Raw genomic sequence first — 15105 nt, forward strand, 5'->3', positions numbered from 1 at the left:
TAGCAGATTCATGATGGTCCCATAGTAACTGGAAAACTTAGCCTTGTTTGTTCTGATGTTGCATGTATGTGACTCTTAGCACACATAAAAATATTCCATGATGAAACCAATAATTTTGATTCACTGAGTGTTGTACCATTTAAAAATTGTCACCATAACCTCCCTATGACTAAGCATACATTGTTACTTACATATTTCCCCCCCATTTTTAAGGATATAAAAAATGCAGAGCTAGCTTTGTTTGAGCTGAGCAGAGTCATTAGTCTGGTCCCAGATCAAGCTGAAGTGTTTGAGCAGCGAGCAGAGGTATTTCTTCCACTTTTAAAAGATTTTCTGATGTCTATACCTTATCTATACCTTATTGTTATTTTGTTTATCCAGTTATTTTCTGTATGTTTCTATATGTTTATTGTTGAAAGTTCTTGGTCATATTCCTAATAATATATGAATTAAGATTTGATGTTAATCAATATACAGCTATCAATACATTAAGACAAAAATAAAATAGAATAAAAATACCAAAGCTACTCACTCTCCTGAGGCAACGTTCTTCCGCTATTTCATCCAGCGGATTCACGGGACAGCCCATAATATCTTGTGCTGTATTCACCACGCTCTGTAGGCGCTTCCTATCAGATGATGTCAAACCAGCGTACCACACCGTGATGCAGTATGAAAGGACACTTTCTATTGTTGACCGGTATTTTATTTCTATTGAAAAGCATAATTACACTAGTGTTTGTAGCTGTCAGCCTTCAGAGGGTCCGTGAATGTCATTAACTCTTCATTTTCTTTGTTAATGTATAGAAGGATGCTTGTAATAATAAATGCAACAATTTTCTTATAAGCTATACAGATGGGCTTAGAAAAATTTTAGTAGGAAGAAATACGTCATTTCAGTAAAACCCAAACCCACTTTTTCTCCTTCAGCCCCTTAATACCTGACAAAATTAATAGGTCTTAGTCTGCTTTTTAAAGTTAAATAGATGTAATGTAATATATGCATGTGCTCCAATCAATTTTAATGTACAACTTTTTTATGTAAATAATGCACTTGTTTAATTACTCAACGCAAAATTAATTTTTTGTGCATAGTTATTACCTATTGCAACCTAAAATCATTTTGAAAATGAAGGATTATTTGTACAATCTTGCTCAAAGTATTATCTTGGTTTTACAGATACTGTCTCCTCTGGGTCAAATGAGTGAAGCGCTGGCTGACCTCACTAAAGCTATTCAGCTAAAACCCTCCGCACGACTTTACCGACACAGAGGTACTCTTTACTTCATATCTGAGGTTAGTTTTCAGTTGAGCACCTGCAGAGAATGAGCTGGGATAGGTGCTTAGTCTCAAGGGTCATATTTGCAATGTATTATAAGCTACAAGCTATTCTATCTCCTTTAAAGAGAACTGAGTTTGGGAGGCAGGGGGAGATCTCCTATTCTCTTGCCCGATCTCTTGCAACAAGATAGCCTTACAGAATCTGTCTGAGGAAACAGATTCAAGTATTTTAGACTGAGAGAAACTGCTGATACATATTTTTGTTCAGCACCTATTTTTGCAGGAAGGGTGTACAAAAGCAATTTTCGTGATGATTTTTTAAAAGCATATAATTTGTTTATTTAAGGCACGTATACACTACTACTTCTTTAAAGAGTTCAAGGCAGAACACAATTTTTTTTAAAAAAATCATTCTTTTAGAGCACCAACTTAGTTACAAAAGTATTATTTCAAAAAGTAGAAGGAACAGCTGATATCTGTAGAGATTTTGGCAGCAGATTATTTCTGGGGACTTTTCTTGACTTATTATCACTCCAGTTTCTTCAGTTACCATAATTTAGGTTGCTTTTCCCCTGGAACCATTATAAAAATAGAGGGAACATATTTCTTTTGCAACCTACTGAATTCAGTGAAACTCCCAAGTAATAGGTCTAGGATTGTAGCCCAAGACCACCATAAACTGTTCTTTTCATTTTAAGAGTTAATAATTTTGTGATATGGAAGGCTTGGTATCCTGTAACTACAACATTGTTTGTGTTGCCTTTGTGTTAGATCTAGCAGTTTTCTGTCTGATGGAAGTTGTTTTTCTGTCACAGGACTATTCAAGTGCCCATGAAGACTTTCAGAACTCCCTTGAACTAAACAAAAACCAGCCTATAGCTATGCTTTACAAAGGTTTAACATTTTTTCATAGAGGACTTCTAAAGGTAATTATTTTGAATAACTGTGCAATTTCTACTATATGTGTGATGAATGCATATGCTTGTTTGTTTGTTTATTATTGAATTTATATACTGCCCTTTAGCTGGAGGTATGTTACCATTAGCAATTAACAAAGTCTGCTTTATGATTGTTCCAATCCAGAGTGTTTAGCCTTATCTACTCCAGGTGTCTTTCCAAAGGTCCAGACAGGGGCCTTTACACAGCTTTTCACAGCTGTTAGTTGTAACAGAGTAGTTTAATGAGAATGGAACACTTTTGACATGTCAGATTCAAATGTTTCAGCAGTAACTACCTTAATTTGTATCTAAGAGACTTCACAGTAACATAATTGTATCAAATAATTACATGTATCTAATTTATCAGTTGGCATTACATCTATTTGAGTGTTTGGATTGGCGCTTAAAATATCTGATAAATAAATATAGAACAATCTAGAGAGATTTTAAAGTTGTTTAGTCCCCCACTCCTGTCCCTGATGTTAGTTATTTGTTGAGTTTATCATTTGGTTGATAGACCTTAGGCAAATTTGTGATAACAGAAATGTATATTAGTAGATTGGTTGTGTGATCCTGAGACTAAGCTTTTTGGACATTTCATATTTCAGTCTCTGAGGACATTTTTGCACATGCAGTTATAAATATATTGTCCAATTTATTGCCTTGTGTTTACCTGTACAGATCTCCCACAAAGTATTTCCATAATTATTCAAATATCCCAATAGGAATCTTAATCTTAATAGCACAATATTTTAATTAACAAGAGTAAATGGTTGTGTTTTACCCAGGAAGCTATTGAATCATTCAAAGAAGCCCTTAAGCAAAAAGCAGATTTTATTGATGCATATAAAAGTCTGGGGCAGGCCTATCGGTAAGCAAAATGCCTTTACATTTCACTCTTTGACCCTCAAATGTGAATTGTTTAAGGAACATATAGAAGGGAGGTTTTCATTCAGACTGTGTTATGCTGGTTTGTTAAAATGTTCAGATATCACTTTAGTGATATAATATGAGACTGAAACGTAATTCCAATAATTTAATGAGGGGGGCAAGTTATTTTAAGATTACTTTGGAGTAAAAAGACTTCCTTTGCCTTAAATAATATATACAGTGGTACCTCGCAAGACGAAATTAATTCGTTCCACGAGTTTTTTCTTCTTGCGAGTTTTTTGTCTTGCGAAGCACGGTTTCCCATAGGAATGCATTGAAAATCAATCAATGCGTTCCTATGGAAACTGCCTTCATTTTTTTTTTTAAAGCTTTTTATTCAAATTTCAAAAATTGTATAAAAAACATAACAAAACAAAAAATACAAAAATACAAAAATACAAACAGACGAAGATAAAATCGAAAAACACAAAAATAAAACAAGTATACTTTCTATCTCTTATTTTCTTATAACTTACTTCCCCGACTTCCTCATACCTCCCCTTTCTGTATTCCAATTTCCAATTTGTTAATTCAGCAAATCCTTTCCCTAAGTTTCAATTAATTTTTTAACTTTCGTTTCTTTTTACTTATCCATTACAGCTGAAAACCACATAAGTACTAAACCAGCATCATACTAACATTCAATAATTTTACAATGTTTCTTAAGATAGTCCTTAAATTTCTTCCAATCTTCCTCCGCTGTCTCTCTCCCCTGGTCTCGGATTCTGCCAGTCATCTCTGCCAGTCCCATGTAATCAATCACCTTCATCTGCCATTCTTCCAAGGTGGGTAGGTCTTGTGTCTTCCAATACTTCGCGATGAGTATTCTTGCTGCTGTTGTAGCATACATAAAGAAAGTTCTATCCTTCTTTGACACCAGTTGGCCGACAATACCCAAGAGAAAGGCCTCTGGTTTCTTCAGGAAGGTATATTTAAATACCTTTTTCAGTTCATTATATATCATTTCCCAGAACGCCTTAATCTTCGGGCACGTCCACCAAAGGTGAAAGAATGTACCTTCATTTTCCTTACATTTCCAACATTTATTGTCAGACAAGTGGTAAATTTTTGCAAGCTTGACTGGGGTCATGTACCACCTATAAATCATTTTCATAATATTCTCTCTTAAGGCATTACATGCCGTAAATTTCATACCGGTGGTCCACAACCTTTCCCAGTCAGCAAACATAATGTTATGGCCAATGTCTTGTGCCCACTTAATCATAGCTGACTTCACTGTTTCATCCTGCGTATTCCATTTCAACAGCAAGTTATACATTTTTGACAAATTTTTAGTATTGGGTTCTAACAGTTCTGTTTCCAATTTTGATTTTTCCACCTGAAAGCCAATTTTCCTGTCCAACTTATAAACCTCCATTATTTGATAATAATGAAGCCAGTCTCGCACTCTACCTTTTAATTTTTCAAAGCTCTGCAATTTCAATTTGTCCCCTTCTTGTTCCATAATTTCCCAGTACTTCGGCCATCTAGACTCCATGTTGAGCTTTTTCACAGCCTTTGCCTCCATTGGCGAAAGCCACCTAGGAGTTTTATTTTCCAGCAAATCTTTATATCTAACCCAGACATTATATAATGCTTTCCTGACAATATGGTTTTTAAAGGCTTTATGAGCTTTGACCTTGTCATACCACAAATATGCATGCCATCCGAAAATATTATTGAAACCTTCTAAATCCAAAATGTCAGTGTTCTCAAGAAGCAGCCAGTCCTTCAACCAGCAGAAAGCTGCCGATTCATAGTATAGTTTAAAGTCTGGCAGGGCAAATCCCCCTCTTTCCTTTACATCAGTTAAAATCTTAAATTTTATTCTGGGCTTCTTGCCCTGCCAGACAAATTTAGAAATATCCTTCTGCCACCTCTTGAAACAGTCCATCTTGTCCACAATTTGTAATGTTTGGAATAAAAACAACATTCTAGGCAATACATTCATCTTTATAGCCGCAATTCGACCCATCAAGGAAAGCTTCAAATTTGACCAAATTTCTAAATCTTTTTTCACTTCAGCCCAACATTTCTCATAATTATCTTTAAATAAGTTCACATTTTTAGCTGTCATATTAATGCCCAAATATTTCACTTTCTTAACCACAGTCAAACCTGTCTCTTTCTGAAACCTCTCTTTTTCAATAACTGTTAAATTTTTCTCTAATACCTTAGTTTTTGACTTATTCAGTTTAAATCCTGCTACTTGACCAAACTCTTGAATTAATTCTAAAACCCTTTTAGTACTAGATTCTGGCTCTTGTAAAGTAAGTACCAGATCATCTGCAAAAGCTCTCAATTTGTATTGTTTAGCTCCGACCTGTATCCCTTTAACCAGCTGATCCTTTCTAATCGTATTCAGCAAAACCTCCAGGACTGATATAAAAAGTAATGGAGAGATTGGGCACCCCTGACGTGTCCCTTTTTCTATCTTAAATTCTTCCGTAACCACATTGTTAACAATTAACTTTGCTTTTTGTTCGGAATAAATTGCACCTATACCATTTTCAAACCCTTGACCTACCCCCATCCCCCGGAGATTCTTTCTCATAAAGCACCAAGAGATATTGTCAAAGGCTTTCTCCGCGTCCACAAAAATCAAAACTGCTTTAGTGTTTATATTCACTTCTAGTTTTTCCAAAATATCAATTATATTCCTTACATTGTCTGACAAATGTCTTCTTGGAAGAAAGCCTGCTTGGTCTCCATGAATCTCCTCCATCAAAACTTTTTTCAGTCTCTTAGCCAAAATATCAGCAAAAATTTTGTAATCCACATTTAATAAAGAAATAGGGCGGTAGTTCTTAAGTTGAGTCTTTCCAGTCTCTGTCTTCGGTATAAGTGTAATAAAAGCCTCTTTCCACGTTTCTGGTGCCTTTTCCCCCTCCAAAATTTCATTGCAGACTTCCTTCAAAGGTTGTAATAACCACTCTTTCAAAGATCTATAATATCTGGAAGTCAGCCCATCTGGTCCTGGAGATTTGCCCAATTGCATATTTTGAATGGCACCATCTATTTCCTGTTCAGTTATTTTCTGATTCAAAACTATTTTACTTTCTTGAGAGATTTTTTTTTAATCCATTTTTCTCAAGGAATTGTTCTATGTCCAGTTCTTTCTGCGGCCCTTGTGAATATAGTTGTTTAAAATATCTCTGGAAGCAATTTCTAATCTCAATTGGGTTGCAAATGTTCTTTCCTTCCACTTCTAAATTTGTCACTGTATTCAATTTTTGTCTTTTCTTCATTTGCCAGGCCAGCAATTTACCACATTTATCAGCTGATTCAAAAGTCTTTTGTCTCATTTGTTTAATTTTCCATTCTATTTCTTGATTCATCAGTTCCATATATTGTATTTGATATAACTTTATTTCTCTCAGAATCTCTTGCGATTTTGGTTTTAATCTTAGTTTCCTTTCCCCTTCTTTTATCTTCTCTAGGATCCTGTCTTTCTTCTCATTTTGGCTTCTCTTCTTTATGGCATTTTGTTGTATCAAGAACCCTCGCATAACGGCTTTGCTTGCATCCCAGATTACTCTTTTTTCAACATCAGTCTTCATATTTATTTCAAAATAGTCTCTCAAAGTTTTTTGGGCCTTTTTGTAAACTTCTTCATCTCTAAATAAGGTGTCATTCATCCTCCATCTAAAGGAGCCAGCTGTTACTTGCTTCATCTCCATCTTTACAGCATTATGGTCGGAGCAAGTTTTTGTGCAGATTTCCACTTTTTTAATCTTTGGAGCCATTCCTCTAGTGACCCAAATTTGGTCAATTCTTGTCCATGTCATTTTGGCTTCAGAAAAGAAGGTTCCCTCTCTCTCAAGAGGGTTTTTTATTCTCCAGATATCGACCAAGTCCATGTTGTCGGTCATTTCGAAAAAAGTTTTTGGTAGTCTTCCATCTTTGGTAACTGCCTGTCTTTGTGCTTTATCCATATTTGTAGAAACTACTCCATTCATGTCACCCATCAAGATTAAGTTATAGTCCAAATAGTCCAACAATGTCTCATGCAACTTCTTAAAAAATTCTGATTTCCCCTCATTTGGTGCGTAGATCCCTACAATCAAAAATTTCTCTCCTTGGGCTTGAATTTCAATTGCCAAAAATCTTCCTTGGTCATCTTTAAAAATAAATTTCGGCGACAGTCTTTCCTTTGCATATATCACCACCCCTCTTTTTTTAACTCTGTCTGATGAAATAAATTCTTGACCCAATCTTTTATTAATAAGTATTTTCCTGTGTGACCTCATGACATGTGTCTCTTGTAGACAAATCAAGTCCAATTGTTCTTTCTTTAATATATGAAAAACACTTTTTCTTTTTCGGGGTATGTTCAGACCATTACAATTCCAGCTTAGAAGTCGCAGAGCCATGATGGGATTATTTACTTTTTCCTCCGACTGCTCCAAGTAGTTCTTCTTCAGTCGGTGGTTTCAGTCCAAATGATAGGTTTGCTATATCCAGTATTCCTTCTCTTGATGAGATTGGTTCTTGTCCAGATTCGGCCTCTTTCTGAAGGTCCTCTTCGTGATCACTCAAAAATTTATCCTTGTCGCTCACTGTCCTTATTCTTATTTTCCTTCCTTTATATTTGAAAGATAGGCCTTGAGGGAATTCCCACCTGAAGAGTATACTGTTTCTTTTCAATAAAACAACCAGATCTCTGTAGTAGGTTCTTGCATCCAAAATGTACTTCGGAATATCTTTAAAGATCTCCACATAAGAATCCTCAATTTGCAATGCTTTTTGATAGTGCAAGTTCAAAATTTTGTCTCTTTCTTCTTTTGATCTTAAAGTTATCAGGCAATCTCTTGCCTTGTTTCTTCTTTGTCTTGTACCAAGTCTAAATGCACTCACTATCTTAATTTCTTCCTTCTCAAGGTCCTGTTGCCAGAAGTCAGAAAATTCTTTTGTAAGAAAGTCCGCCAAATTATCCTTTTCAATTTCTGGTATTGCTCTGATTCTTAAATTTCTCTCTTTCCTTTGCAAATCAATCATGGACAGTGCCAATTCATGGTCCTCCAGTTTTTTAACGACCGGTGGGATTTTTTCCTGTACAACAGTCGCAATTTCCTTGGCCTCCTCTGCAATTTTTCCGAGTTGTAGACGATTCCTCTAGTAGTTTTTCAATGGTCTCTGTGTTGGAATTCACCTTCTTTCCAAGTTCATTTATGCTTGTAGTATTTAAGTCAATTTTTGCTGAAATCTCAGCTACTTTCTTGTTAGTTTCTGCAATTTGCTTGTTAGTTTCAGCCACTTGTTTACTTGTCTCTGCCCCCTGTTTTGTTAAATGTTCCAAAGATTCATTAATTTTTCCAAGTGCCTTAGCCAAAGCGTCTTCAGATGACATAGTTCTTGCTTTTGTTTGTGGGGCAGCAGCTGCTCCTATGCCTCCAGATGTAGAGGCCCTTCTTTGTTGTGGAATATCAATTTTGTATTGTCTACCAGATCTTAGGCTTTTTTCCTGTAGCTCTACTTTCCCTTTACCATCTGCCATAACACTCTCATGCCAAGTCAAGGTCAGTCACGTACTTTGAAGATTGTTTGGAATAGGAATTTTCCAGTGGCTCAGCAGCTAGAAATTCAATTGTTGTTGTTACAATCAAGTCTCCTCTAGAGGGGGAACTCACTAACTTCACTTTAAAATTTTTGAAACAAAATGTTCTTTAAGAGTCCCCCATATCTCCTCAAAAAATCACAGTATCAATTATCCTCAAATTTAATTGAATGCAACACAGTCTATATAACAGGGACACTGTATCAGAAAAGTTAGTTCCAAAGTTGCTCAAAAGTTACTTCTTTGCCTTAACGTGCAGACAACCTCCTGCCGGCTTCCCTGTCCAGGCAGCCCGTCCCCAGGGTGTTAAAACGGCAACAAAGTTCCAATTCCCCTCTTTCATGCAGGCGAATAAAATGCAATTTCCTCCCCCCGGCTCCTGCCTACGGGAGGAGGTCTATTTTCTGACGATGGCTTTGTTCTTGTCAAAAGCAAGGCTCTCTTACCGTTACAGCTTAACAGTCTCTTTGCTTTGATCTATCTGCAGATCGGGAAGGTAGACTTCCTTTTTATACCTTTCCCGTCTCGGTTCCAAATTTCAGATTTAGCTTCAATTTAATCCTTTAATCCTTAATCCTACTCACGGGTAGTTACTTTCTTTAGATCCAATTCTTCGGAAGAAGTCAGCGCTCTCCGCTAATGGCGATACGGCTTCACTCCACAGGCTGGGTAACTCTCAGCACCGCGCCGCTCACCCGCTGCTGCTCGGAAGCCTTTAAAAAGGCTCTTTGCAGGTTTGGGGGGGCGCAAAAGGTGCCCGCCGAGTCTCCTTGTTCACAGGCTTCGCCACCTGTGATTTTTGGGGGTCCCTGTTTCGCCGTAACAACAGGACCCGAACCTGTAGAGCAGACTCCCTCCGGAGCTCGGAGGGAAATCCGCCATTAAGCGCTGGCGCTAACCGGAAGTCCCCCTATGGAAACTGCCTTCAGACCAGGTCCGGGGACAGTCTGTCCCCCGACCTCTTCTGAAGGCTGGGAGGGGGACAAGGGCTTTTCTTCCCACCGCCAGCCTTCAGAAGGCTGATCTGAAGGCTGGCGGTGGGAAGAAAAGCCCTTCTCCCCACCTCCCGCCCCGCAAGCTCTGGGCTTTTAAAATGCTGGGGGTTGGCAGCGAAGACTTCGCTGCCGCCCGCCAGCATTTTAAGATCGCCCGGGACAGCGGAGACGTCTCCGCTGTCCCGGGGGCTTTTAAAATGCTGGGGGTTGGCAGCGAAGACTTCGCTGCCGCCCGCCAGCATTTTAAGATCGCCCAGGACAGCAGAGAAGTCTCCGCTGTCCCGGGAAGGCAGGCGGGGGGGAGCAAAGACTTTTGGCCCCCCGCCGGCCTTCAGAAGAGGTCCAGGACCTCTTCTGAAGGCCGGCGGTGGGCAAAAGTCTTTGCTCCCGACCGCCAGCATTTTAAAAGAGGTCCCCGGAGATTTCCCCATGGGCTTTCTTCTTGCGAAGCAAGCCCATAGGGAAATTCGTCTGGCGAAGCACCTCGAAAAATGGAAAACTCTTTCTTCTTGCGAGTTTTCCGTCTTGCGAGGAATTCGTCTTGCGGGGTACCACTGTACTTTCAAAGTCATTTTCCTGACTGGTCTTTTTATATCTTAAACAGATTAAATTAGATAATACAGTCAGATACATATCTACTAAAGAGTAGGAACAATTGCGGCCTAATTTTCAGTACATGCATGTAGGATTGCTGCTTGAAAAAAATCACAGATTTATTGTTTAAAATATTTTTAATATGATACTGATTTTTAGAGCCCACGTTGGTTAATTTCAGTAAATAGCAACTTAGCTAAATAAACATTTTAATTCCTGTTTTTTGCTATTTATTTATCACTTTAGAGAGCTTGGTAACTTTGAAGCTGCTACAGAAAACTTTCAAAAGGCACTGATGCTAAATCAAAATCACGTTCAGACAATACAACTTGGGGGAATGATGCTTTATCATCATGGTAGCCTGAATGAAGCTCTGAAAAACTTTAAGGTAAGCAATTGTGAAGAGTTACAGCAGTTTCATCATATATACTCATATCTGTCTGTCCTGTGTGTGGTTATTATATATGCAAACAAACATACATACATAAATGAGACACCTTTAGGCTACTAAGCTCTCAAATGTGCATACAATCACAAAGACTTTCATGTTCACTGTCATATATAAGAAAAGTTGCAGCCTTCTTGAGGGCTTCCTTTAGATTGAAAGACTGTCTTGAAATTTCTGTCCAGTGGATAACAGTAGAAATGGACTGGACAAAAGCCTTTCCCCTGTGGAAGGTTTCTGCTTGTTTGTTTTAAAAACTAGCACATCGCTTCTCCTTTTTTTCTAACTTCCACATAGACTCAAGATGGCTGGGACAGATTACTTTTCTTTTTTTTTTTTAAAGAATATTTATTAAGTTTTCCAATTTTTTAAACAAACAAACAAACAAAACAAACAGAAACATTAAACACAGGCATAAAATTCATAAACCATACTTTTAAATAACAAATTTCTCAGACCTCCTCGTACTTCTCCTTCTTGTATCCCAATTAAGATTATTTGTTCAGCAAATCCTTCATTTAAAGCATTACAGCTTGTAACATTACCTTATTTTTCAAACCCTTTCCCCCCCCCATCTATGTTCTTATATATCATTGCAGCTAGAAACCTCTCAATTTCAATCCAACACCATCTAACTTTCTTAAATTTTACAATGTTTCTGTAAATAGTCCTTAAATTTTTTCCAATCTTCTTCAGCCGATTGGGACAGATTACTTTTCTACTGTCATGGATGTGTGGATAAAGAGTAAATAAAGATCTGTGGTTTGTTTATCTGCAATCTCACAAATGTATTGATTATTCTCTTTTCAATTTTCTAGAGGTGTCTGCAACTAGAACCATATAATGAGGTGTGCCAGTATATGAAAGGTCTTAGTCACGTTGCTATGGGGCAATTTTATGAAGGAATAAAAGCTCAAACTAAAGTTATGTTAAATGATCCTTTGCCTGGTCAGAAAGCTAGTACAGAGTACCTGAAAGTGAAATACCTCAGAGGTAAGTTGCTGCTAATGAAATATTCATTGTTTCATACCCAGATCCAGGACCTTTTTCAGCTAGAACTCAGTTCCGGCACCTCTCAGGTGGGCACCATTGCCATTATAAGAGAACAAGGTTCATGGTGTGTTCCAGCACCTCTTTTTCTAGAAAAATAGCACTGCTGAAACCTATGTTAACTTAAGTATCAAATTTGTGCACATTTTTTTAAAAATTGCTGTACGTACTGTATTGTGAAATTCTTTACAGCTTTCTTACCTCAAAGAAAACATAGCAGAAAGTTTTTTTCAGGTTTACATACGGTGGTAAAAAGTACTTATTTAGGCTTGTACATCAATCCTAGCTATCCATGAAATTTATTGCTAATTGGCATGCCCTTTCTGTAGATTTGTTTTTAATTGAAAATACAAAGTTATGTATATGACTACTTATGTAACTATTGGCTCAGGATATTTTTTCCTTAATAAAGACTGAATTTGTGCAGTTGTCCATATGTACCCTGATCAATTGGATACAGTTTGCCAAAGAGTTAAGTATGTATTTCAAGGAAAAGGAGACATATTATTTTAATTATTTAGAAAATTTATCGCCCAAAAAATTCTTCAAGTGGAGTACATTGAAATGGCATTGTGAAGTTGTAAGGTTTAGTGGTTGCAGTGATGAAAGTTCCTCACTTAAAGAATCTCTGCTAATGGAAGAAATATTAGGGAAATGATCCACAAGTTTATACTACTTTAAGGAAGTACAGTGCTTTTGTATGGAAAGGTCCCCAGTTACAGCATGTAAACAGTAAACATTGACATGGTTGTAGTTTGTGTGTGGATTTGGGGGAGGGCCATAGATCAGTGGTAGAGCATGTGTAGAAGGTCCCAGTTCAATCCCTAGCATCTCCAGGTCGGGCTGGGAGAAATGCCTTTCTGAAACGCTGAAGAGCCACTGCCACTTAGTGTAGACAAGACCAAGCTAGATGAATCCAGCTCAGTATAAAGCAACTTCATATGAGCTCCTTATGTGTTTTTCTTCAGCACTGCAGATCGCTTGAAAAGCATTTCGCCTAGAGATCATTGTAAGTTGACTTGCAGGAAACGGGGCTAAATGATATTTACTTCCTTCACAGAATATTCTCGCTATCTGCATGCCCACCTTGATACCCCACTTACAGAATACAATATCGATATGGATCTTCCTGGGAAGTTTAAAGATCACTGGGCCAAAAATCTTCCTTTTCTCATAGAAGACTATGAAGAACAGCCAGGACTACAACCACATATAAAGTAAGTACCGTATTTTTTGTTCCATAAGATGCACCTGACCATAAGATGCGTGTAGTTTTTAGAGGGGGAATGCAAGGGGGGAAATTGTTTAAAGGGAGCGCTGAGCAGAGCCTGTATGCATCCCAGGCTCTGCTCAGCGCTTCCTTTCACAAGCTGCGAGGAGCGTGTGTGAGGCACTTGCAGGCTTTTCCCCAAGGAGGGAGAAGCCCCCAAGAGCCGCACACACGCTCCACGCAGCTCTTTAAAGGGAGCGCGGCTATCCCAGGCTTTTGCGGGAGGTGGGGGAAGGGACAGAGGGGCTGCCGTATCCCTTCCCCCACCTCCCAGAAAAGCCCAGAGGCTCCCCGTACCCTGAAGAGGCTTCGCACGGCTAAGCCAGAAGCTAGAACAGCAAGAGGGGGCGCTGCGCAGCGATCCCTCTCACTGTTTTGGCTTCTGGGATAGCTGCGCAGCCTGCATTCGCTCCATAAGACGCACACACACTTCCCCTTACTTCTTAGGAGGGGAAAAGTGCATCTTATAGAGCGAAAAATACGGTAACTAAATTTACCAATTCTTGGGCTCTACTGGAAATGTTTGCTAGTGGTAGTTCAAGGTTTAACTTTAATCGCATGGCTTCAAATACAGTCTATGGTTTTATAGAATGTGTTTGTAACAGGTACAAGTTGATTTCTAGCCTGCACCAACTCCAAAAATGTGTTCTGCTGAAAATGGACCTATTGAAATAAATGAACTACTCTGAGTATGACTTAGTCATAACCCTGTATGTTTTTTGTTGTATTTCAGATTTCTAGCGCCAATTTCCCAATACTAGTTTCTTGCTGTTCTATACTACTTTTATACTGGTTTTGTGCTGGTGTTGGGTTTTATGTTGGTTTTACTGAGTTAGTTTATGATGTTTAATATATGTTGTTTGGTTGTATTATTGATCCATAACTTTTTAACCTGCCAAGGGGACTTAGTTGGTGGACAGCATAATAAGTAATATTAATTTATGGTCCATTTTGTTCTTGAAACTGAGGAAAACCAAATACCTCAATCCTAGAGGTCCAAAATAATGAAAAGCTAGTGCAGAAAGTGGCTTCATTGTTCTACAGTATGCCCTTTAGTCTGTACTATAAAGAACAGTTTCTGCAAATGTTTCTATTTATTTTTCTTATTTTTCACAACAATTCAAATTTTATGGTGTGTTGTGGCTCTGGAGCTGTCATTTCACTTAAGAAAGGCAACTCTGGATTATTCTTTTTTCCCCCAGTTGTATTTCCTCAGAAGCTGAGGACTCTGTATAGTATGTGACATTCCTGCAAATGAAAGAATTCTGGAAAGCAACTCGATGATCTCTGAAACAGAATTTGTTAGATTATTTGTTAGAGGCTGCTTAACTATTGGTTGTTCAGAGGGCACTTGGAAGTTGTGATCTTGGTATTCTTGCTGGCAGGATAAGCAGAAGTTAAGACTCCTTTAGATGGATGTGAACAGGCGGTCCTTGACCTTTCAATATGTTTGTTGGACTCCATCAGATCCCGTGACTTCTATGGTTTAAATACAACAGATAACAGGGTCACTTATATTACAAAATTAATAATTCCAGTCCAACACAGAGCCTTTATGTTACCCCGACTGAATCTTTTCCCCTCAGGTTTCATCAAGGGCAGATATTTAAACATCTCCAGAAATGATAGACATTGCGGATGTTTTTCGAATGTGCTGGACACTGTAGAAGGTATTATTTTCTACTGTCCATTGTACAACCAGCTATGTAAATGCTTGCTATCCTCTTTTTTTGGGGTAGTCTAACATCATGGCACAATGAAAATATCAGATTCTATTGGTCTGACATTAACCCAGAAGTAACTGCCAGGGTGGCTGAGTTTTTGTCAGTAGTATCTCTTAGAGTGGGAAGAAACTCCACCGAAAATCCTCGTTATTAAATATTTTACATGCCTGTTTATTTGTATATATAAATATATATATATGGATGTTTTATGATGGCCTATATTTGCAATGCCTAATAAAGGTTTGGCAAAGTAAGTAAGACTCAATCAGAAAAGAAATAGCACAGTAGTTTTCCTGTAGGACTAATTGCAGTCGTTAACA

The 15105-nt window shown here is 38.0% G+C and overlaps 1 protein-coding gene across 3 annotated transcripts in view; it reads left to right on the top strand.

Moving 5' to 3' along the window:
- Positions 1-15105, top strand: part of TTC13 (tetratricopeptide repeat domain 13) — a 35940-nt gene that overhangs the window by 5918 nt on the left and 14917 nt on the right. For all 3 annotated transcript variants that reach the window (XM_053382476.1, XM_053382477.1, XM_053382478.1), the window contains 7 exons: positions 214-306; positions 1181-1297; positions 2098-2208; positions 3009-3091; positions 10543-10684; positions 11560-11734; positions 12852-13008. In XM_053382476.1, the coding sequence (XP_053238451.1) occupies positions 214-306; positions 1181-1297; positions 2098-2208; positions 3009-3091; positions 10543-10684; positions 11560-11734; positions 12852-13008 (878 nt within the window). The remainder of the gene's footprint in view (positions 1-213; positions 307-1180; positions 1298-2097; positions 2209-3008; positions 3092-10542; positions 10685-11559; positions 11735-12851; positions 13009-15105) is intronic.

The sequence above is a fragment of the Podarcis raffonei genome, chromosome 3, assembly GCF_027172205.1.
Source record: "Podarcis raffonei isolate rPodRaf1 chromosome 3, rPodRaf1.pri, whole genome shotgun sequence".
In the NCBI taxonomy this organism is placed as follows: Eukaryota; Metazoa; Chordata; class Lepidosauria; order Squamata; family Lacertidae; genus Podarcis; species Podarcis raffonei.